General features: G+C 33.6%; 2 protein-coding genes across 2 annotated transcripts in view; one reads left to right on the plus strand and one right to left on the minus strand.

Moving 5' to 3' along the window:
- Nucleotides 1-200: 200 nt before the first annotated feature.
- Nucleotides 201-18,463, minus strand: LOC127733884 (serine-rich adhesin for platelets-like). Its single transcript, XM_052243332.1, has 6 exons — nucleotides 17,697-18,463; nucleotides 17,026-17,052; nucleotides 9,303-9,898; nucleotides 8,798-8,911; nucleotides 1,272-1,545; nucleotides 201-364 (listed from the first exon to the last, which is right to left on the minus strand). Exons 1-6 carry the CDS (start codon nucleotides 18,316-18,318, stop codon nucleotides 234-236), a joined length of 1,764 nt encoding a protein of 587 aa, XP_052099292.1. The 5' UTR covers nucleotides 18,319-18,463; the 3' UTR covers nucleotides 201-233.
- A 2,737-nt stretch (nucleotides 18,464-21,200) lies between these two features.
- Nucleotides 21,201-27,052, plus strand: part of LOC127733881 (protein RRP5 homolog) — a 49,261-nt gene continuing 43,409 nt past the window's right edge. The window contains exon 1 of the mRNA XM_052243328.1: nucleotides 21,201-21,278. The gene's annotated coding sequence lies outside the window, so the exon portion shown is untranslated. The remainder of the gene's footprint in view (nucleotides 21,279-27,052) is intronic.

Consider the following 27,052-nt stretch of genomic DNA (forward strand, 5'->3'; position numbering starts at 1 on the left):
TGGAACGGTGACCTAAAATGTTGATATCAGTGTCATTTGGTCTCTTGTGGAGAGATGTCTCAATGGCAATAATACCATATCTTCTTATTTTTATAAGACTTCAAATAAAGTTGGTTCAACTTGTATCCGGTCCCATGTGTCTCTTTGAGCAAATGATATTAATTATAAATTATAAAATATAATAAAAGAAAACAGTTAGGTTAAAATATAAAACAATAAATATATGATTTATTTTAAAAATAACTTTGGTCACATTTCTGTACAAATTTCGCTATGGGTTTAATCATTGTCCCCATAGTATTTCTCATTGTAGATCTGGTACCAGGTAGCATCCTTCTCATTGTAGACAATAAAAGGGAAGCACCTGTAAATAAAAATTCACAAATAAATACTTTTATCTCTTAAAATAATTTACAGTACTTAGTAAAATGTTATGAGGTAATTAATATTACTTTGACACAGATTTCATACATGTATTAAGTATAAAAGCATTTATTTAATGAGTAATTGGTTGTATTGTTTATGATCTTAAATTGATGGAGAGTATTTTGAATGCATTAACATAAATTAGACCCTATCAACTTCAAAAAGATATAATGTCATATCAAATGATATTAATATATTGAAAACTGTGTATCAATGAAGCATTCTGATATTTCATATTTTCTTATTACAGCTGAAACCATACAAGTGTTTGTTAGATAGCTATGTTTAAATTCTTTTTCTTACAATAAAGGTGTGCAGGTTTCAACAAACATTAGAAATAAGCATTTGACATTCAAAGTTTGACATGTGTAATCAATTGAATACAAGATAATAACATAAATCATATTTTACAAAAAGTTTTGTTTTTAATGATACAGTTCTTATGTCTTCTCACTTAAGTTGGCTTCAGTGTAAATAAAATTCGTCAAATAGAAGCCTGAATGTACAATAGTATGTTTTTTAATTTTAGTTCATTTATGTGTTTAGGAATTTTGTTGACCTAATTTATTTCAGTTGCTTAGAAGAAACATCAACTTTGAAAGTTTACAAAAAGACCATAATATGAACAATGAATGTATTAATTTCATGAAACATTTTTTGGAAACAGAGAATTTCTCACCTTGAAGCAATGCTGGCAATTGTATTTTATTTTTATTTGTTTCTAAAATGAATGGATATGGAATGAATATTTAAATATTTACAACAGTGTTTAGTATTGTCATTTGGAGAAGTACTTTTGATGCTTGTCCCATCATACTTGCCTATTATTCATAGTTTTTAGTTACCTTGGCGGTTTGTTGCAGGTCCATCCATTGATTCATACCTATCACTATTGTTTGTCAGTAGAGCACTATAATCATTTAATCTATTTATTCCTATGGACTCAGTGTTGAAACCATTTGTATCTTGATGGTCACTTGCAATGGAATCAAAGTTCAGACCCTGATCATATCCACTATCGTGCTGAGAATTCGAATGTCCATCTTTTGGACAAACAAACCTTTTAGTATGTTCAGGTTGACTATCCTTGGTCTCAGTTTTAAGTGAATCAGTGCTAGACTGTAACAGACACAAAAAGAAAATATATTTACTTATTTGGGATGTTAACATATATTTAATCCTTCTAAAAGAAGTTCCTGTGGAAACATCGTTATAAACAATGCTATTATATCTGTTCCTGTTGGAAGAAATATTTTCTACCCTTTATTATGTCAGAAACAATTACTGTAATATTTCATCCATTGGATTAATATTCCAGAATATTTCGTCCATTTTGAACTAATATTATAAAGGAACTTCTATTCCATGACATTGGTAGTACAGATGGATGGGTGGACATGTGTTTTCACAAGCAGGGGCTCCAGCTGTTTCCATGACAGTGGTAGAACAGGAGATGGGATGGGTGGACATGTGTTTTCACAAGCAGGGGCTCCAGCTGCTTCCATCACATTGGTAGTAAAGGATATGGATGGGTGGACATGTGATTCCACAAGCATTGGGCTCCAGCTGCTTCCATGACATTGGAAGAACAGGATATGGATGGGTGGACATGTGTATTCACAAGCAGGGGCCCCAGTTGCTTCCACGATATTGGTAGTACAGTAGATGGATGGATGGACACCATGTGTTTTACAAGCAGGGGCCCCAGCTGCTTCCATGACATTGGTAGAACAGTAGATGGATGGGTGGGCATGTGTTTTCACAAGCAGGGGCTCCAGCTGCTTCCATGACATTGGTAGAACAGGAGATGGATGGGTGGACATGTGTTCTCACAAGCATGGGCTCCAACTGCTTCCATGACATTGGTAGAACAGGAGATGGACGGGTGGAAATGTGTTTTCACAAGCAGGGGCTTTAGCTGCTTCAATGACATTGGTTGAACAGTAGATGGATGGGTGGACATATGTTTTTTTCACAAGCATGGGCTCCAACTACTTCCATGACATTGATAGAACAGGAGATGGATGAGTGGACATGTGTTCTCACAAGCAGGGGCCCCAGCTGCTTCCATGATATTGGTAGTACAGTAGATGGATGGGTGGACACCATGTGTTTTACAAGCAGGGGCCCCAGCTGCTTCCATGATATGGGTAGTACAGTAGATGGATGGATGGACACCATGTGTTTTACAAGCAGGGGCCCCAGCTGCTTCCATGATATTGGTAGTACAGTAGATGGATGGGTGGACACCATGTGTTTTACAAGCAGGGGCCCCAGCTGCTTCCATGATATGGGTAGTACAGTAGATGGATGGATGGACACCATGTGTTTTACAAGCAGGAGCCCCAGCTGCTTCCATGATATTGGTAGTACAGTAGATGGATGGGTGGACACCATGTGTTTTACAAGCAGGGGCCCCAGCTGCTTCCATGATGTGGGTAGTACAGTAGATGGATGGATGGACACCATGTGTTTTACAAGCAGGGGCCCCAGTTGCTTCAATGATATTGGTAGTACAGTAGATGGATGGGTGGACACCATGTGTTTTACAAGCAGGGGCCCCAAGCTGCTTCCATGATATGGGTAGTACAGTAGATGGATGGATGGACACCATGTGTTTTACAACCAGGGGCTCAAGCTGCATCCTTGCAATAACCTAATAATAGTTCAACCAATGTTAACCAAAAAGGTTTAAATACAATGTATGTTGTTTCTCATACCTAAGGGAGGAAAAGAATTGTTTTGAAAATTTTCACATTAGCTGTTCAGGAGTTATACCCCTTGATTGCTTTAACAATGAGACATTGACAGCCTCTTGCAATGTTGTTGAGTTGCTGTTTCATTAATGTATAACCCATATCTTCATTCATTCACATTTATCACTGAAGTAAACAAGTTTTATATTTTGTGGAATGATAAACATTTTCTTGTGTGAGAAGATTTACCCAGTGTGTGTTCCATTGTTAAAGGGATCAGCCAGTGTCTTGTTATCCAGTAGATTCAGAAATTATTGTGAGGTTTTGATTAATGTGAATAATGTGATTGGGTGAGTATCCCAATAATAAGAAATCGAATTTTAATATCTGATACATATATCTTTATGCAGCCTTTGAAATCCAAAAACCACGATGATTCTTTATATGTGGGATTGAATAAAAAAATATCATGCAACATTCATATAAAATTTACTTTATGTTTTTTTAAGTTAATGTAGAATATAATTGCTTGATCATTATTGATTATAATTGCCATCACGAGTTGGTTGACCGCTATGGAATAACCATTTACAGATGATATCGGATATGTTCCTTATGTCGTAACTACAATACCCTTCCCTTTTCACTAATGTGACCTACCGAATTAGACTATTTACCGGATTTGTAATAACATAAGCAACAAGACGGGTGCCACATGTGGAGCAGGATCTGCTTACCCTTCTGGAGCACCTGAGATCACCCCCAGTTTTTGGTGGTGTTCGTGTTGCTTAGTCTTTAGTTTTCTATGTTGTTTCATCTGTACTATTATTTGTCTGTTTGTCTTTTTATTTTTGGCCATGGCGTTGACAGTTTGTTTTCGATCTATGAGTTTGACTGTCCCTCTGGTATCTTTCGTCCCTCTTTTTCAATTCAGATTAATATCTTATACATGAATGCTTAAAATAATGTGTTTAAAAAAACTTGAATAAAATACAGTGTATCTTTTAATGGAATCAGACTGTAATTTTGGTAAAATTTGGTTTCATTTTTTTATGCGTATAAAATTCTGAAGTAATTTGTTGGTTAAACTAGTATACATTGTTCGAAAGTTCTTAATCTGAAAATAGTTTAATCATTGGTTGAAGATGTTATTCTCTGTATATTCATACACAAAGATTGCATGAATTTCTATTGACCTTAATAAGCAGATGTTCTATTAGCTCTAATTACACATGTTCAAGTGGAATAACATAACAAATTTGTCAATCAATCACATCAAAATATTGATTAAATGGATTGATTTGATTGGTGGCTGCTTCAAGTCTGACAAAAACACTATCCTGTTTCATACTAGACTGACATGCTGAATTTCTATTGAAAACAAACATTGCATTCCTATAATGAATTTCTATTAATCACAACCACTGAAATCCCATAGGAAAAGTTTTCATTTAACAAGAACTTGTTACATAAGAATACAAGTTGCCATGAACCACAGACATTGGGACCCTAGAGGAAAGTGCTCATCAAACAAAAAGATAAGAAAAACTCAACCATATGTTTTCGTCAATTACAACCACAGAAATCCTAGAATAAAGTTTCCATGAACCACATCCACAAGAATCCTAGGACAAAGTTCCTATCATTTGCAAACCACAGGAATCCTAAAATAAAGGTTTTAATTGACCATAAACTCAGGAATCCTAGAACAAATAATTTAATGTACTACAACCACATTAATCTTAGAACAAAATGTCCAAGAACAGCAACACCAGGAATACTAGAACAAAAGTGCCTATCAACCACAGAAATCCTAGAACAAAAGTGCCTATCAACCACAGGAATCCTAGAACAAAAGTGCCTATCAACCACAGGAATCCTAGAACAAAAGTGACTATCAACCACAGGAATCCTAGAACAAAAGTGACTATCAACCACAGGAATCCTAGAACAAAAGTGCCTATCAACCACAGGAATCCTAGAACAAAAGTGCCTATCAACCACAGGAATCCTAGAACAAAAGTGACTATCAACCACAGGAATCCTAGAACAAAAGTGACTATCAACCACAGGAATCCTAGAACAAAAGTGACTATCAACCACAGGAATCCTAGAACAAAAGTGACTATCAACCACAGGAATCCTAGAACAAAAGTGCCTATCAACCACAGGAATCCTAGAACGAAAAGGCCCATCAACCACAACCACAGGAATCCTAGAACAAAAGTGCCTATTAACCACAACCACAGGAATCCTAGAACAAAAGTGCCTATCAACTACAGGAATCCTAGAACAAAAGTGTCTATGAACCACTAGAACAAAAGTACCTATGAACCAACACCATGTGAATCCTAGAACAAAAGTGCCTATCAACCACAACCACTTGAATCCTAGAACAAAAGTGCCTATCAACCACTAGAACAAAAGTACCTATGAACCAACACCATGTGAATCCTAGAACAAAAGTGCCTATCAACCACAACCACTTGAATCCTAGAACAAAAGTGCCTATCAACCACTAGAACAAAAGTACCTATGAACCAACACCATGTGAATCCTAGAACAAAAGTGCCTATCAACCACAACCACTTGAATCCTAGAACAAAAGTGCCTATCAACCACTAGAACAAAAGTACCTATGAACCAACACCATGTGAATCCTAGAACAAAAGTGCCTATCAACCACTAGAACAAAAGTACCTATGAACCAACACCATGTGAATCCTAGAACAAAAGTGTCTATCAACCACAACCACTTGAATCCTAGAACAAAAGTGCCTATCAACCACAACCACAGGAATCCTAGAACAAAAGTGTCTATCAACCACAAACACAGGAATACTAGAACAAAAGTGTCTATCAACCACAACCACTTGAATCCTAGAACAAAAGTGTCTATCAACCACAAACACAGGAATACTAGAACAAAAGTGCCTATCAACCACAACCACAGGAATCCTAGAACAAAAGTGCCTATCAACCACAACCACAGGAATCCTAGAACAAAAGTGCCTGTCAACCACAAACACAGGAATACTAGAACAAAAGTGCCTATCAACCACAACCACAGGAATCCTAGAACAAAAGTGCCTATCAACCACAACCACAGGAATCCTAGAACAAAAGTGCCTGTCAACCACAAACACAGGAATACTAGAACAAAAGTGTCTATCAACCACAACCACTTGAATCCTAGAACAAAAGTGTCTATCAACCACAAACACAGGAATACTAGAACAAAAGTGTCTATCAACCACAACCACTTGAATCCTAGAACAAAAGTGCCTATCAACCACAACCACAGGAATCCTAGAACAAAAGTGTCTATCAACCACAAACACAGGAATCCTAGAACAAAAGTGCCTGTCAACCACAAACACAGGAATACTAGAACAAAAGTGTCTATCAACCACAGGAATCCTAGAACAAAAGTGCCTATCAACCACAACCACAGGAATCCTAGAACAAAAGTGTCTATCAACCACAAACACAGGAATACTAGAACAAAAGTGTCTATCAACCACAACCACTTGAATCCTAGAACAAAAGTGCCTGTCAACCACAAACACAGGAATACTAGAACAAAAGTGTCTATCAACCACAACCACTTGAATCCTAGAACAAAAATGTCTGTCAACCACAAACACAGGAATACTAGAACAAAAGTGTCTATCAACCACAACCACAGGAATACTAGAAAAACACTGGACACCTACAATAAGAGTTTCCAATAATGAACCACAAAACAGGAATCCTAGAATAAAAGATTTCATGAAAAACAACCACAGGGATCCTAGAACAAAAGTTTCCACAAACAACAAACACAGAAATCCTAGAACAAAAGATTTTTATGAAAAACAACTGCAGGGATCCTAGAATAAAAGTTTCCATGAATCACAACCACAGGAATCCTAGCACAAAAGTTTCTATGAACCACATACACAGGAATACTAGCACAAAAGTTTCCATGACCCACAAACAAAAAAATCCTAGCACAAAAGTTTCCATGACCCACAAACAAAAACAACTTAGAACAAAAGTTTTCATGAACCTCAAACACAGGATTCCAGTGGGAAATCTAGTGACAAAATATTACCTCCCCTGTAAACACAGAAATCTGGATCTTTTCAATGTTTGTCTCGTTTTAGTAAGGACGCTATTAATTATAAATTCAGAAGACAACATTCAGGTAAATAGTTATAATAAATGTAAATGAAATAAAAACAAAATTTTCATACAATGTTATCATTTCTTTCCTAACTTAGCAAACCACGAGTACACCAGGCTATAGGAGCTTTGTGTAAAATTGGTTTAAACTATTGCTATGCAAATAAATTTCAGGGGTATCAACTTCAAATTATTTTTTTATCGGCTGTATACCTCTCTGGAACACGCCAAGTATCAGTATATGTATGCAGCTCGATGAGAGAAGTTATGGGTAAAATTTGCAATGGAATCGATTGATATGCAGCAAAGATTAACTCTTTTAAAATTAAGTTACTAAGCAAATTCAAACGGACCTTATCCCAATATAAACATTGAAAGTGAATCGATCGAGAAGACCGCAAATTCATGGACAAAAATCGAGACAACCTTTTTCTTAGAATTGTATAAAACATAGTAAAATATTTTAACGGATAACCTACTTTATGAAAATATTTATCTTTAATTTTTTATCCTGCACAGACATGACTGTTAAAATGTTATATTGATGAAAAGACAATATTTCTATATGGAAAGTTCACTTGACAAGAGCAGACCGATGTACTAGAAAATTTGAGACGTGAAAATAGGTATATTTTGGGAAATTGTAACATGTTTAAAAGGACTATGTGGAATTTTTGACCTGAAAGATTTTTAGATTTTGTATGTTCATGATTTTTTCCATTTTTTTTTTATCAATATGCAGCAAAGATTGGCAGTTTTTAAATTTCAGTTTCACGAGCTTCTAATGCAATTATCTCTGTAAATAATAATCATAAAACATTATGTCTTTGCATGTATGTTTCTTATTACAACAGTTTAACAAATAATTTCTTTAAAATGTACAATTGTTGTATAGAAATAACTTTTGATCAGTATCGTCACCGGCATTGTTTTACTTCTGATTTTCTCGACTTTTTCATAAGTTGTTGTTCTTGTTCATCGGTTTAGCCACTGATTCATAAAACAAAAGTTTCCATAAACCACCAAACACAGGAATCCAAGAATAAAAGTACTTTAACAGTTTAAGATGTGTACCTTAGTATAAGTGAAAAAATTCTACTTTACTATTTTTTAGTTTGCTTCCTTAAATTCATACAACACATCCACCTATCCATTTGTTAATTCTATGTAAAAGAGTATTAACAGAAATACCAAATTCCAAGATAAATTCAAAAAGGGGGAATTCCATAAAACCTATCAAAATCAAATGGTCAGCTATATTAATCAGCAGAACGAATGGAAAAGTGTCATATTCCTGACTTGGTACATGCATTTTCAGAAGAATGGTGGGTTAAACCTGGTTTTATAGCTAGCAACCCTTCCACAAACTAAATGATTAGAGACAATTATTTTTTTACAAAAAATAGAATGGTGGGTTAAACCTGGTTTTATAGCTAGCAACCCTTCCACAAACTAAATGATTAGAGACAATTATTTTTTTACAAAAAATGAGCAACAATACATGATACCTGATTGTCTGTTGAGTTACTGATACTTTGACCACTGTTATCAGGTTCCACATCATTTCTGTTTAAACTACTGGAAGGATAATCTTCATCACCATTGTCTCTGCCAACTATATTCTGTAAAATAAATATTCAAACAAGTTCTTACTATTTTTTCTCTCTCAGATAATATAATAAAGTTTATGTTGAGGAGTCAGATAATATAATAAAGTTTATGTTGAGGAGTCAGATAATATAATAAAGTTTATGTTGAGGAGTCTGATAATATAATAAAGTTTATGTTGAGGAGTCAGATAATATAATAAAGTTTATGTTATGGAGTAAGGCTGTGAATAATGTTTGTTTTGTGCCAAATACATGACAGTCAGTTTAGTTTTTTCAAATGTATTTCCCCAATTTTTAACTGATTTTGCATTTTCTATTTTTTTATACCTCCCATGAGTTTATATTATTTCAATGACATATCACTTTTAATCTAAACAAACGTTTAAGAAGATATAAAATAAACCTTTAAATTTGTATCTGAAGAATGTTGTATGTATACAGGTGGTGAATTAGTCAAAGTTGCTGCACCATCAGGAGGCTCTCTACTAGCAGAAGTCTGCATTGTAGTACTTCTAGATGCTATTTCTTGAGCTCTAGTACCAGAAGTCTGCATTGTAGTACTTGTTGATGCTACTGCTTGAGCTCCTTGTGTCAGGACTATATTTTCCTCCATATTGTTCCCAGTAGTTGCCATTACTGTATTTGGAGGAGTGACCACTGATGGTGTCGGACCAACACCTGTCTGTGTTGTGCTTTGGTTGTTTTCAACATGTAGACTTGCTGTAGTTGTTGATGATGATGTTGGATTTGTTGCTATGGCACCAGGAGCTGAATTGTTAGAATTTAATCCATTTGTACTGTGCCTCTGGTATATAATTGAGCTGTCATTTGATTGTGTCACAGAAAATCCATGACTGTCCTGGTTGCCTCCACCTGATTGTTGATTTGAAGTATTTCCATTATCAGATCTATTTGTTGTATTTGGAATCACTGGTTGTAAGTTGTCAGTTGTTTCTGGAAGATCATGGGGTCCTGCATCTGTTTCAAGAATACTGTTTCCTGTCAAAAACAAAAAATTAATCCAATTTTGCAAACAAAACATTTAAGATATAAAAATTAGGAAATTTGGTTTGAATGCCATTGAAACAACTATCCACCAAATATCAAATGGCAGGGATTGTGAATACTTACAGCACTGACTTCAACAATGAACAAAACACATACTATATAATAGTTTATTAAAGGCCAAAATGTGAAAATGTGAGTGAGTTTAAAAAAAGAAAACCTATGGCCTGATTCATGCGACAATGATAAACAAAAACAAATATAGTAGACAACAACCATCACCAAAATAATTTGTGATATAATTCTATTAAATCTTTTACAATCATTACATTATGAAAATAAAATGCTTCGCTGGGCGCAGCTTGATACGACCGCAGAGGTCGAACCCTGAACAGTTGGGGCAGGTATGGACACAACATTCAAGCTTGATACAGCTCTGAATTTGGATTGTGATTAAATATTTGACACAGCATAGGTTTCTGACACAGAAAGAATGTGGTCTAAGAACTTCAATTTTTTTAATTTACCTATTATGGTCCAATGTCCAAAATCAAAATACATGGTTAGATTCAGCATATCAAAGAACCCCATATATTCATTTTTTGTTGAAATCAAACAAAGTTTAATTTTGGACCCCAACTTGGACAAACTTGAAAACTGGTCCCATAATCAAAAATCTAAACACATGTTTACATTCAGCATATCAAAGTACCCCAAGAATTCAATTTTTGTTAAAATCAAACTAAGTTTAATTTTGGACCCTTTGGACCTTAATGTAGACCAATTTAAAAAACGGGACCCAAAATTAAAAATCTAAAAACACGGTTAGATTTTGCATATCAAAGAACCCCAATAATTCAATTTTTGATGAAATCAAACAAAGTTTAATTTTGGACCCTTTTGACCTCAATATGAACCAATTTGATAGCAGGCCCACAAAATAAAAAATCTAAATACATGGTAAGATTCAGCATATCAAAGAACCCCATATATTCAATTTTTGTTGAAATCAAACAAAGTTTAATTTTGGACCCCAACTTGGACCAACTTGAAAACTGGTCCCATAATCAAAAATCTAAACACATGTTTAGATTCAGCATATCAAAGAACCCCATATATTCAATTTTTGTTGAAATCAAACAAAGTTTAATTTTGGACCCCAACTTGGACCAACTTGAAAACTGGTCCCATAATCAAAAATCTAAACACATGTTTAGATTCAGCATATCAAAGAACCCCAAAAATTCAATTTTTGTTAAAATCAAACTAAGTTTAATTTTGGACCCTTTGGACCTTAATGTAGACCAATTTAAAAAACGGGACCCAAAATTAAAAATCTAAATACACGGTTAGATTTGGCATATCAAAGAACCCCAATAATTCAATTTTTGATGAAATCAAACAAAGTTTAATTTTGGACCCTTTTGACCTCAATGTGGACAAAGTTGATAACGGGGCCCAAAAATCAAAAATCTAAATACATGGTTAGATTCAGCATATCAATGAACCCCATATATTCAATTTTTGTTGAAATCAAACAAAGTTTAATTTTGGACCCCGATTTGGACCAACTTGAAAACTGGGCCCATAATCAAAAATCTAAATACATATTTAGATTCAGCATATCAAAGTACCCTAAAAATTCAATTTTTGTTAAAATCAAACTAAGTTTAATTTTGGACCCTCTTGACCTTAATGTAGACCAATTTGAAAACGGAACCAAAAATTAAGAATCTAAATACACGGTTAGATTCGGCATATCAAAGAACCCCAATAATTCAATTTTTGATGAAATCAAACAAAGTTAAATTTTGGACCCCTTGGACCTCAATGTGGACCAATTAAAAAACGGGGCCCAAAATCCAAAAACTTAATACACGGTTAGATTCAGCATATTAAAGAACCCCAAGAATTCAAGAATAAAACCCCATTGAAATTGATCAAGAAATAAGCAATTTATACGAAGTATCTTCTGTTGCACAATACTGTGCAATTGAATATTTCTTGCTATTGTGCAATACTGTACAATTGACAATTTCTTGCTATTGCGCAATATTGTGCTATTGGATATTTCTTGCTATTGCGCAATACTGTGCAATTGAAGATTTCTTGCTATTGCGCAATACTGTGCAATTGAAGATTTCTTGCAATTGTGCAATACTGTGCAATTGAAAATTTCTTGCTATTGCACAATACTTATTATATAATAATTTACACATCCTGTTTGGTGTGTATCTCCTACCATATCATTATTATTTGCTTTTAAATATTAATCAGAAATAACCAACTTAAAATGGAAAATTTTAAAAGAAAAAAAAAAGGAAAAAAAGAAAAAAAAAGAAAAAAATAAATCCCCCCCCAAATTTTTTGAACCCCCTTATGATTCATCACCCCCAAACTCAATCCCAGCCTTCCCTTTGTGGTATGGTACCTTGCAGTACAATTTCAGAGAGATCCATACACTTGAACACAAGTTATTGTCTGGAAACTAGAAAAATGCTTATTTTTGGCCCCTTTTTGGCCCCAATTCCTAAACGTTTCGGGCAATTACCCCCAAACTCAATTCCAGCTTTCCCTTTGTGATATGGAACCTTGTAGTACAATTTCAGAAATATCCAAACACTTACAAGTTATTGTCATGAAACTAGAAAAATGCTTGTTTTTTGCCCCTTTTTTGGCCCCTAATTCCTAAAATTTTGAGGCAATTACCCCCAAAATCAATTACAGCCTTCCCTTTGTGATATGGAACCTTGTGGTACAATGTCAGAGAGATCCATACACTTACACACAAGTTATTGTCTGAAAGTTACAAAAATGCTTATTTTTGGCCCCTTTTTGGCCCCTAATTCCTTAACTGTTGGTACCATAACCCCCAAAATCAATCCCCACCTTCCTTTTGTGGTATTGAACCTTATGGTAAAATTTCATGGAGATCCATTCACTTAAACTAAAGTTAGAGTGCGAAAACCAATGTGTCTTCGGACGACGCCGGACGACGCCAGACGACGACGACGACGACGACGCCAACGTCATACCAATATACGACCAAAAAATTTTCAATTTTTGCGGTCGTATAATGAGGTAAAGATCAGGGGCCAACTGTGACTAGTTAAAGGGAGGCAAAAGTTGCATGTAGATTTGAACATCTTATGTTCAATAAATTTATATTGTATTATTATAAACTTTATCACACAACACTTACTTAGTAACACAAATATAAATATAAAGGAGAGACAATACCATTTAAAATGACAGCATTATAATAAGTAGATCAAACCACACCCACATTAGATGAGCATGCTACCAGGAGAACACCAATGCATTTCTCAAATTGGAAGAAGATGTATAAGAGATCTAAAACTTAAGAGTGAGGCTGACCTAGCCTATTAGTTTGATATTGTTTGAAACCAAATATCAAGAAATTATCACTGAACATGTGACTGATACATGAGATGGATATATGCATGAAAATGAGGTAAAAGTCAAGTGCCTCTTGTTACCAGTAAGATGGCATGAACATCTATAAATGTTGAATTTATAGACTATATGTTACTTGTTGTATAAGGTACTTTTATAAACTTTATAACAAAACTCTTAACACAGATAAAGATATGAAGGAGTCAACACTAGAATCGTGGTCAAGATTAAGTAATACTTGTCAAACTGACATCAAATTCTTAAAATGGTGTGAATACAGATACAATGTGATGAAATGCATGTCGATATATATTGAATTCCAATAATAGTTACTTAAACCTGCCTTTATATTCAAAGTGCTGTGAATAGATCAAATCTTTGAGACTTTAGCAGAATATAACAATTTAACATCAAACTTGTCAAAATTACTATTAAAATATAACTCTTTTATTGCAAATAAGTATTTAAATTAAAAAGATGTACTGTTGACTACTGATCACTTCTATCTTCAGTGGCAAATACTACATGCATATTAATAAGATAAGAATATACATCATGCTTTGTACAAAACTGACATGCTGAGTAGGACTTTTAATCATTAGCTCACATTGAAACGGTTGGCAGGATGTTCTATCACTCTGAGCTGACAACTTTGCTGTGTGCTGGTTATAGAAGAAGCAAATCCCAACTTTAAAGTTGAAAGATTTGAAACAGCTGAGGAATCACACCCATGGCCTCTCCCATATTAGGCCAGCTTCCATCAGGAGAGTACCAAGACAGTTCTCAAAAAGGAAGAAGATGCACAAGAGATCTAAAAATGTCTGACCTAGCATATAGGCTGATATAAAAGTTTGAAACCAAATATCAAGAAGTTATCACTTAACTTGCAGAAAAATTATGACTGATACATGTGATGGATGAGTCATGGATGTATGTAAGAAAATAGATTTGTCAAAAAGGAATAAGATGAATATAAGAGATCTGAAAATTAATGTATACTGTGGATTCTTTATTTTTCGTTGGATACCAATTTTTGTGGATTTCATGTCCACCCGGGAACCACGAATTCCAACGTCCAATGAATAACAAATTTTGTATAGGAATTTATGCAGACTTTGGCAAAACCACGAAATCAAATATCCACGAAAATGCAAGTTTTCCTCAATCCACGAAAATTGGTAACCCAAGAAAATAAATGAATCCACAGTAGCTTATCGTGATGAAGTTTCATGATGTTTGAAACAATTTAAAGTTAAAATTTGAATTTGCAGAGGAACATATATCTGGACCAGTGAACTGGCAGAGTTAAACCTGTGTTCCCTCTGCCTTTTTGAATGGGGATTGTAAAGGACCCCATGATTACACTATTGCACTGGATAAGGTGATAAAATCAATTTTACAAAGGCATTTCATTTTGGAGTCGCATGTCAAAAACATGATAATGTTATTTATACCATACTATTTGATAAGTTAAGTTATATATATAGTATGCCTTTTACAAATTAACGTATTTAATTCACGAAAAGTGCAGCTTTGAGTGGATTAAATATGTTAATGAGTAAGGCGTGGCTATATATGATTTGTAACATTAATGGGCTATGACACATGCCAAAGGTTAAATGCTGACAAAAAAAACTTTACTGTACTTTCAATATGTCAATCAAATAGTAGCATGATACTATATCTGATTTTCAGAAAATTAACACATGCAGCAGATGACAGTTGGATTTGTATTTCTGAAACAGGTACATTTAAATGAACTGTTGCTGTTGGATTCAGATTCGATAGCAATTTATGTGTTAGTGATTAGTTTTTTCTTTCCGAAAATTCTTGAAAAGGGGGGCGGGGGTGGTAGATGCAAAATTTTATTCGATGTTTAAGGAGTTTTAAAGGTGTGATAAAAAGGAAACATTTTCCAATATCAATATATGAGAGTAATTAATACTATTTTTTCAATCCCAACAAATGTAATAAGATCGGTGAATTGATTGGAATAGTTGAAGATTGCGTTTAAGGTCCAGGCAACAAATATTTGAAGCATGATCAATTCAGAGATAGGCCTTTATAAAATGGAGAAAACTACTAAACATCCAGTGACATTTATTTTTTTAAGAATATTATTAATTTCGACACGATAAAAACAGGAATCCAACCAAAATAACAGTAGGAAAATGTATAGTAATTTCTATTACATTTTTTTTTATTCTTTCATTATTTACTTCTCGAAGGAGGCGGAGCCAGACTGTGCATTAACAACTTCTGAGATGGAAGTTAGAACACTGGTTTAAGCTCCTCCCATTCTTTGCTATTCCAAATTGATGCGGTCAACAGCGGGATTGGAAAGTGCAATAACTAAACAAGAGTGCACACGCTGAAATGTCTCGCCTGCTTTACTGATCATTGATTTTATGTTGATAGTCCTAAATATAAAGCTTTACTACAAGTATCACATAAACTTATCATGATCCAAGAAAATGAGGCTAAGGTCAGATAAACCGGAAATACATGTACATCTTACAATCATTCCATTCACCAAATATACTTGACCTATTGCTTATAGTTTAAGAAAAACAGACCAAAATACAAAAACTTAACACTGAGCAATGAACAGTGAAAATGAGGTCAAGGTCAAATAAAACCTGCCAGACTGACATGTACATGATAAAATATTTCCATACACCAAATATAATTGACCTATTGCATATAGTATTAGAAAAAAAGACCAAAACACAAAAACTTAACTTTAACCTCTGAACCATGAAAATTAGGTCAAGGTCAGATGACGCCTGCCAGTTGGACATGTACACCTTACAATCATTCCCTACACCAACTATATTAGACCTATTGCTTATAGTATCTGATATATGGACTTAACCTTGTTCACTGATCCATGAAATAAGGTCGAGGTCAGATGAAAACTGTCTGACAGGCATGAGGACCTTGCAAGGTACGCACATACTAAATATAGTTATCCTATTACTCATAATAAGAGAGAAATTAACATTACAAAAAAATCTTCACTTTTTTTCAAGTAGTCACTGAACCATGAAAATGAGGTCAAGGACAATGGACATATTACAGATGGAAACTTCATAACATAAGGCATCTATATACAAAGTATGAAGCATCCAGGTCTTCCACCTTCTAAAATATAAAGCTTTTAAAAAGTTAGTAAACGCTGCCGGCGGATCACTATCCCTTTGTCAAGCTTTCTGCGACAGAAGTTGCAGGCTCGATAAAAATCATTCAGTTAACGCACTCCTCTAAAAACAGAAGTTAATTCACTTGAAGATCAAAGGAAAAATTACCATTCATGTAAAAAACTGTATTTTTCATATAAATTTGTGATCTACAGTCACTGACCGTATTTCGCCTTGTTTATGATGCCAACAATGCGTTACCGTAGAGTTTTATTTATGACGTCAATAAAGAAGACTGTCTTTTTTAAGCTGTCCAATTAAAATTCAAACATTTACCCAAATTATTAATTTGGAACAGTTGTGAGAGTTTCAGAATAAAGAAAATAGCCATACATAATGTTTTGAAATGTAAATCTTATTTGGACTAATTTGTACTCGCATTTTACCTGTTTCTAAGCCATGTACAAATAAATTATGTTTATCGAGACAATGTATTAACATTCCATATATCAGTAGTATTAAGAAAAGTGCCATACATACCTCTTTGTAAAGTGCCATACATACCTCTTGGTAAATTTGGTGGATTTGTTTCTGTAAAAAATAAACCAAGCTATGTACTCAATCCTTACTCCATAAACTTGTTTTACTGACATAACATCAAAAAGGTTTTTATCAAGCAGTAGAAAAATAAGATCTTGTTACCTGATGTAACTCTATAATAGCTCAGAATTTCACCATGTAAAAGCAGTCAGTAAATATGCAATATTTCTTCCAAAATTTTAATGACTGCAAATAATATTTTGAAAGTTTGTGAGCTTTAAAGGCAATTGCATATTGTAAATTTGTTACTAAATTACTGGAAATTTTTCATCATTGGATTAATACAACAGCAAACCAAATATCTAGTGAAAGTACCAGTTTAAAATCTCATTTGATAAGAAAACTTTACATTTGAACAATGAAAAGATGTCAAATTCACTGAAGCATCATTTAATAGGCATAGCCTAATATTCCCCTTTTAAAATTAAAATATACCGATGATATTGCAATAACATACCAAATATCAATAGTCTAGTTCTTTATTAACTCACCTTATCAGAATACTAAATCTTTATTTAATAAAGCAAATTTTTTTTTAGAAATGGTTTGGGCCATTTTATAAACCCCTAAAGGTACAATTACCATCATTTTCATATTCATATATATATTTTTATATGCTTTTGATTAAAGTTTACCTTGCACTCCAACAAGGAGATTATTTCCAGCAAGACCTGCTTGAGGGTGTTGTAAAGTTCCTCTGCTATATAGGATTGCATTTTGATAACCAGAAGTATTGTGTGTCATGGGAAAGCGGTCTGGTCCAGTATCCTGTACAGGATGTGTGACAGTATTCAAAAGCATTTTAAACTTTTCCCACTCCCTGTGTTCATTTTGCCAGTCAGCACTAAAGCATAAACTGTTCATAGTATTAAATTCATCTGGTATATGTTCTAAATCAATATACATAGCAATAAATCTTTTTGATTTATCCTGGTCTATCAATTTGGTAAATGCAGCCTGCGATTTGTACTTTCCCCAACAGTCACTTAAAAACCCTTTTGTTAATACAACAACAGTGAATCTTGAAGCTTTCACAGTATCAAAAAATTCACCAAATATATTACTTCCTGGTAAGGCATCACGGTCATGGTAATAAGTCTTTTCAAATCCCCATGTTGCCATTTTATCTACTGCAAACTTTACAACTTCAAAGGAAACTTCAAAGTCTCGGTTTTTCTTACGATTGTTTTTTAGCTTTGGTTTATTATAAATAAACATTGCATGGTAACTACATCCTCTTTCCATTGCATCTGCCATTATTTCATTCTAATGGTATCTGTTTCCAATATCAAATACAATATTTAAATCTTTTGAATTGAACATATTCTTTTGTAAATTGGCTGATTGAAATCTGCTACCAAGCACTTTCTCATGATGTAAAGTTCTTTGTTTCTTCCCAAAAGCAGCAAAAACTCAATCTGTAAAACAAAAATGTTGAATAAACACTAGCAGAACTTAAAATTTCATTGTGTTTGTGGCAATTGATGTTTATATATGAGTTTACATCACTATGTAAAAGTAGAAGATATAACCACTTTTTCTAATATTTGACTGTGGCAGTTTCCATGGTTACTGTTAAATAGTGAAGCATTCCATTTATTCTTATCTAAGGAGGTCTGTTTTTATCTTGATATTTTGGTGTGACCTCTTTAGCTCATTTGTAATTTGTAATGACCCAAAAATAACAGCTGTCAAGATAAAACAATGCAAATGAAAATCTCAAATTGCATAGCAGATTTCATTAGTTTATTGTCTCCTGTACATCCACTTTATATAACACAAAAAGATTTCATCAATAAAACTCACAGGGAGACAAAATTTTACCACTTTCAGATGAGACTGCCCCAACAGATCCATACCTTGAGGAGGCAGAGGAACCCACCATACCTGTATACACAGCAATACCACCAGGAAGAAGAAGACTATTGACAACACCACCATGAGATTAACCAGTGTAACTAGACCATAGAGATATAAGAAACCACCAAAGTTCTTTAAGGACTATGTTGTACCCAAACAGGTATGATCCAACAACCAGACAGCCAAACTGGTTACCAAAGATACACATGTTGGTGCCAAGAAAGGGGCATTTTAAGCCTTGGGGTGGAGTTGTCATGAACCATCCCCAGTCATGCGAAGCAATAATCAGTGGTTAATAACTTACCGAGGATTTCAAGTTTCAGTGAGAGAAAAAAAAACAGATTTGAATGACTCTGAAGTTATTTTCTACAGCAGATTATATTTTAAGGGTTGTACCATTTTAAATATGTGTAGCATTGAAAACTTTTACCACTGCAAACTCTTACCAAATTTGAACTGGGTATAACATGTCTAAAACATAAAAGGACCAAAACACTTCTGGTAGTATTCAATAATTACTTAATTAGTTTCACTAAGCTACTTGTTAATCATGTTAATTACAGATAAATTTTCATCTACACAACTTTATGATTATTCTGTAAATCATGTCTTTTAGATGGATGCAACTTTATAATGATCTGTGATGCAGGACATTTCTGCCACACTGCCAGTCGGACCACAGTCATTTCGGCCACAATCATTTAGGCCATACAGCCAGTTCGGCCATACTTTATAAAGTTGTTTCGGCCATGGTTTTTATTCTTATAAAGGGAGGAATATATAATTGTTTCTAGAAACAGATGTTAAGATACAAATGGACTGTGGCCAAACCGGTACTGTAACCTTGTGTGGAGAAACGTCTCAAAAGCAATGATCTGTTATTAATCAATAATAGGTGACAATTTTCAGGGATTCACCAGAAACAATAATACACTAAATTTCATAACTTTATCCTGTTTATTATCTAAACTAACCAAAGCAAAATGCAATAAATTCCCCATTTAGCTCTGATATTTAGCAAACAATTTTGATGTTTTAAGAAACCTTTTTCCTAAGCCTTTCTGGTATGTCTTATCTTTAGAATTATGAGTATTGCTGTCTTGACAGGGTCTAGATATACTGCACCTCGATAAAAAATATATAATGATTAATTAACTTATATCTGGGATCCATCAAGCCAAAAAGAACAAGTACAAATAAGAGCAGCAAGATTTGTCCAAAACAGCTACACAGACTGAACACCTGACTGTGTAACACACATGGTTAAACAACTACAGTGGGAAAGCCTGGAAGAACAGACAGAAACCATCAGACTATGTATGCTATTTAAAATCCAGCATGGGCTAATAGATATAAACAGACAACAATACCTAATCCTAAACAACAGCTGGATCAGAGGTAAAGGCAGCGCTTATAAAGAAAGAAAAAAAAAACTGACACCTATGGACAGTCAATATTCCCAAAGACCATCAGGGTTTGGAATCAACTTCCATCTAAAGTCACCTGGGCTGACTAGATAGAGGGATTCAGAGCTGCTCAGACAGTAGACAGTAGACAGAACATATATAAATACTTTGAGAAGACAAGCTGTGCAGCCCTAACCTGCACAAAGTCCTTTGCATTACCATACACATTTATGTATGAATTTGGTTTCTGACTTGGAAGAAGAAGAAACACCAATATAACCTGTAAATGAGCCTCCTTTTAAAGTAAAGAGAAAGTGGTTTTTTTTCAATTGAACAAGCCCCTGTGTCTGTTGATAAGATAAAAACTTGTATCTGTTGATAAGAATGCAAAAACAACAGTAATATTCTGAAATAAAATGGCATGAACGTTTAGAAAAAAACATCACAATAAAATGGCTCTCTATCCTAATAATGATAACTATACATAGAAATGGTGTTAAATCTCGGACTGAATGCACGTAATCGTCTGTATGTTGATGGAATTTGGAGTTATAAAGAAGAAGAAACAGTACCTTCTAAATTCTTCAGAAGTTATAAATAGAAGAGAAAGTAGGGATTTCCCGGAAATTTGTTGCGTATTTCGGCACTTCCCACTCTCGCCACTGTTCAAGAGAAAGTTAATTTTAACCGTCGTCACGAAAAAAGATGCAGTTAAATAAGGGAAACTATTAATTTATATTATATTATTTTTTTGTAGAGTTTATTTTACAAATTTTGCTATTAGCTCACAGACTAAGCAAAAAGACAGGTGGCATCTCCAAAGAATCTTTTTGGGTCGACTTTGTGTAAATGGTAATCAAACTTTGAAATGAAAGAGATTTCTACCAAAATGGCGCTGCCCATAGAGAACTCGTGTGGAAAGATGTCTATGCTAAATTAGAGAGTTTTAAAGTAAGAATGAGGATAAGGTATCTTTATTTCCTTATCTGTAGTTGTATACAACTCTTAGCCGTTTATCATGATAGCCTCCCTTGTACAAAAATTGTCAAAATGGGTTTGAGAAATTATGTAGACAACTGCAAAAAGTATATCCATAAATTATCCACAGAGAAAAATACGTTGAGCAAAACGCACGAAGGAGAAAATCTGTACATTTGAGACAATTTGTGACAACAGGCCTTAATATTGAGATTTAGACAGCGCAATAAATCTCATGGTTCATCATAACAAATATGGAGATATGTACCATAAACAGATAAACTGATAAATGTCTTTGTTTATACCTCCAAAACTACTCTGAGTACATGCAGTTGGAAAAGTTATTCAAGCATCCACTAGATAAAAAATTATAGAAGAGGAATTAAAGTCTTTGCATACCATAACCATTTTGTTCCTGTTGGAAGATTTATATGATTGTCAGGGCTGCCATTTTCATGCTTATTTGGCGGCATTTTCCTTTGATCTATTGTATTTTCTCTTTGATCTTTGCAATTTTAGCCAAATCTCACGCATTTGCTTCATGAAAAGTTGGCATAACTAAGTGGTTTGTCATTTCATACCATATGAGAGATTTATATGTATGCCATTTGAACCAAACTGGACTAGTTATATGTATACTAGTCCAGTGTTCTCTTCAGAAATTTTGGATAGCATCACATTTGGCGTAAAAAAATAGACTATTTTTTTCAATCTCATTCGACACGTCACGGTGATGCTCTATTTCCTTTTTATACGACCGCAAACAAATTTTGTGGTCATATATTGGTATGACGTCGGCGTCCGAAGACACAAAGGTTTTCGCACTCTAACTCTAGTTTAAGTGAATGGATCTCTATGAAATTTTACCATAAGGTTCAATACCACAAAAGGAAGGTTTGGATTGATTTTGGGGGTTATGGTACCAACAGTTAAGGAATGAGGGGCCAAAAATAATCATTTTCTAGTTTCCAGACAATAACTTGTGGAACAGTGTATGGATCTCTCTGAAATTATACCACAAGTTTCCATACCTCAAAGGGATGTTTAGGATTTGCTTTGGGGGATTATGGCTCAAACCGTTTAGGAATTAGAGGCAAAAAAGGGGGAAAAACAAGGTTGTCCTGGTTAATGGACAAATACTTTAGTACAAACATAATTTAAAGCAGTGTAAGGGAGATAAATCAAATACAATATTTGAATTACCTCCCTTACACTGCTTTTAAATTATGAATAAAGTAATGGTTAATGAACAATTAAGACAATTTAAAACAGTGTAAGGGAGGTAATCCAAATACAACGTTTTGATTACTTCCCTTACACTGCTTTTAAATTGTGTTTAAAGAAATGCATATTTATAAAGGAAGACCAGTAAAAATATCTGCAAATGTTGCATCTTTTTTTTTTTTTTACAAAAAAATCCATATGAAAGATTTGACACCATATTTTAAATTCTATTATAAAATAGATTAAGTTAGCACTATGGTAAATTTAAATGGGTAATTGGAAATTTGAATTGCGATTATGACCATATCTTGGTCAATTTTTTCTCATTTCAGATTTCAGAAATTAAAAAGATTTATTCTTCAAATATTATTTTTTTTTTCAAATTTCAAATATTGAAAAATTTCAAGAAGTAATCTTTAATTGCACAGTATGGCGCATTAGATTTGTAAAATCTTTGACCACATTTATTTATTTGTTATGCCGAATCTAACCGTGTATCTAGATTTTTAATTTTGAGTCCCGTTTTTTAAATATGTCTACATTAAGGTCCAAAGGGTCCAAAATTAAACTTAGTTTGATTTTAACAAAAATTTAATATATGGGGTTCTTTGATATGCTGAATCTAAACATGTGTTTAGATTTTTGATTATGGGCCCAGTTTTCAAGTTGGTCCAAGTTGAGGTCCAAAATTAAACTTTGTTTGATTTCAACAAAAATTGAATATATGGGGTTCTTTGATATGCTGAATCTAACCATGTATTTTGATTTTTGGGCCCCGTTATCAAATTGGTCCACATTGAGGTCAAAAGGGTCCAAAATTAAACTTTGTTTGATTTCATCAAAAATTGAATTCTTTGGATTCTTTGATGTGCTGAATCTAACCATGTATTTAGATTTTGGATATTGGACCATAATAGGTAAATTAAAAAATTTTAAGTTCTTATAAGACCACATTCATTCTGTGTCAGAAACCTATGCTGTGTCAAATATTTAATCACAATCCAAATTCAGAGCTGTATCAAGCTTGAATGTTGTGTCCATACTTGCCCCAACTGTTCAGGGTTCGACCTCTGCGGTCCTATCAAGCTGTGCCCAGCGGAGCATTTTATTGTTATATATGTTTATATTGTTCAATTCATAACTGAGAATACAATTAAACTATAACCATCATAACAGTTGTTTCAAATTATGTTTTCTATATTCATTTATACATGTAGTTACAGAATTATTTTTTTCCTCTTGGGCCAAATAAAAATATATGTGTGGTTCCAGTTACCCTACCTACTCAACTAAATGAAGGGGTTATTATAGTGCAACCTGTATATATACAATACTAAATATCTAGCAAAAAAAAAAGAACTGGTTTTTATATAAAAAGGGAAGAGAAAGTATCATATAGCAATAAAATTTCAATAAAAAAAACTTTTTTTCTCTATCATGTCTATGAAATTCATTGTTTCATGATACTCAGTGAATTAGTCACAGTTGTTTCTTTTATATATCAAAATGATATATTTTTTTAACAAAGTTAAGCTACTTTAGTCAGTATATTAAAACAATGCATTTTGAAAAAGAATACATTTATCAAAGATATCTAATAAATAGTCTTTTAATGCATGTGGAATGCGTAGTTTTCTTTTTTGTGATCATTTTTTCTGTCTATTGTGCCATGTGTGCATCTGTAATTATTATAGTAAAAATGCGGAATTTTGACATATCTGGTCCGGTTTCGATCCGTAGTTTATACAAATATTTCAATGGCAGCAGAAGAAAAATATACAAAAATAAACAATGTTTGACAAGAGATTGGGAATGCATATGACGCTTTTAATGCATTAAATGGATGAAACATTAACTAAAGCCAATTATACTAAAGAAGTATCAAACTTATTTAACTCAAAATAAAAAAGTTTAATATACGGCATGTACGCTCTCGATTAACTATATAGATACCGGAAATGAAAGAAAGTAATTTTTATACGACTGCAAAAAATTTTTTGGGATCGTATGATGTCGTCGTCTGAAGACACATTGGTTTCCGGACAATAACTTTAGTTTAAGTGAATGGATCTTTATGAAAATTTTAAGAAGGTTCAATACCACAAAAGGAAGGTTGGGATTGATTTTGGGGATGATGGTCCCAACTGTTTAGGAATTAGGGGCCCAAAACAAGCATTTTTCTAGTTTCAGGATAATAACTTGTGTATAAGTATTTCGATTGCTCTGAAATTGTACCACAATGTTTAATACCACAAGTAGAAGGTTGGAATTCATTTTAGGGGTTATGGGGCCAACAGTTTAGGAATTAAGGGCCAAAAAGGGGCCAAAAACAAGCATTTTTCTAGTTTCCAGACAATAACTTGTGTGTAAGTGTATGGATCTCTCTGACATTGTACCACAAGGTTCCATATAACAAAGGGAAGGCTGGGATTGAGTTTGGGGATAATTGCCCCAAACATGTAGGAATTAGTGGCCAAAAAAGGGCCAAAAACAAGCATTTTTCTAGTTTCCGGACAATAACTTGTGTGTAAGTGTATGGATCTCTCTGAAATTGTACTACAAGGTTCCATACTACAAAGGGAAGGCTGGGATTGAGTTTTGGGGTTATTGCTCCAAGGAGGGTTTCAAAAAGTTGGGGGGGGGGGGGGGGGATTTTTTTCCCAATTTTTTTTAAGGGATTCATATTTTTTTTTCAAAATTTTTAAAATTTCGAATTTTTGAAAAGTTTCAAGAAGAAATCTTCAATTAAACAGTATTGCGCAATGGATTTAAAAGATCTTTGGCCACATTTATTTTGTGTCAGAAACCTATATTATGTCAAAAATTTGATTACAATCCAAATTCAGACAGTATCAAGCTTGAATATTGTGTCCAAATTTGCCCCAACTGTTCAGGGTTCGACCTCTGCGGTCGTATCAGGCTGCGCTCAGCGAAGCATTTTATTTAAAAGTTGTAAAAATATACGACCTAACCTCTTTTTTAAAGAGAGAAATCGTTTGTATCTTTGAATTTGGATTATGCAAACGTAGATTTCGAATTGTTTTTTGATTTTCTGATTAAATTTCTCCATGTTGGAGATTGGACCACGTGGTATTAGTCATGTCACAAGTGTCAGCTTGGGGTATTCGTATCCATTCAGTTTTCACCCAAAGGGCAATTAACACCTATTTAATCACTCTAAATTGCCTCTATTGTCGGACTTGAAGGGATTACAATTAAAGATGATATCATTTTTATGATCACAAGCCGTAATTAGATGAAAGTTCAAAATTTAGGACATGGTTTTGTGATATAGAGACAAGAAAAATATTATAGCATCACGGGAAAAAAATATAGCGTCTCGGTGCCGCAACGCTAAAACGGCCTGGGGAGAACACTGCTAGTCCAAAAAATTATGACATCTTGAAAGGCTTTTTTTTTTTGCTTTGAAGCCTTACTGCAACGTCATAACGCCGAAATCATTTTTTCAGTTGGACTTTGAGAGAGAATTTACTGCTTTATTAAAAGGTTTAGCTGATTTCTACTCAAGTTGCTTCACTTTATGTATAAAATTTTTGCACCAAACTTCAGCGTTATGACATCACAGTAAGGTGTCAAAGCAACAAAATAGAATAGCCTTTCAACATGTTCAAGAGGTCATAATCATTTGGACTATATGCATATCATTTTGTACTATATGGAAGATTTGAATGTGTCACTTTGTGTTTTTAAAAACTGTCTCATTGATGTCTGTTTATTCATATTTTATACTAAAATACATGTTAATTTGGTTGATTATTGCTGGCTTATTATCCAGTTGCAAATCTTTCATGCAGTGATGCTTATTCAAAATGAAATAAAGAAATATGGAGTCAGTCTTAAGAAATGAGATCAATTGGTTGTCCGTTATTTTGCAAAATGAAGATTCCATAGCAAGTGCTTTGACACAATGTTTGATTGGTCACTTGGGTGCAAATTATTATGCAAACATAAAAATTCATGGCTTCCTTTTCAAGATTTTATCAGTTTGTGTCTTTTTGCATTATGTTTTCTGGCAAAAACAACTGTGTAAATAAAAGGTTTAAAGTTTCCATGTACTGCTTAATCAAACCAACCATGGTCATTAGATCAATTTTTTTGCTGGAAGCTTAAAAATTATTAACAGATATACTGAACATCAAGGTCCATTCAATAAAGGGGAAGCATTTTACCATGTTCACTGCTTATGTTACAATATTTATTTAAAAAAAATGACATCTCAAAAAGTTTGATAACATATTTTACATTGTTGACTGGACCAATAATACATTAATCCATTTAATATAATTCATTTTATATGAGGCTTTATAAAAGAGTTTTTCCTTTTTTCAATTGTTAAAAATTGGTTAAAAATTCAATGATTTGCAAAATATATTATTCAAAAAGGAAACAAGTATTTAGTCTATCTGCTATTTGATAGGAAATGGTGTATGCATTTTGCACATGGTAACACATTAGTGGGTACAACACAGAAAATGTTGGGTAAGAATTGATAAATTTAGGTA

This window comes from Mytilus californianus, unplaced genomic scaffold (genome assembly GCF_021869535.1).
Source record: "Mytilus californianus isolate M0D057914Y unplaced genomic scaffold, xbMytCali1.0.p SCAF_3, whole genome shotgun sequence".
Classification (NCBI taxonomy): Eukaryota; Metazoa; Mollusca; class Bivalvia; order Mytilida; family Mytilidae; genus Mytilus; species Mytilus californianus.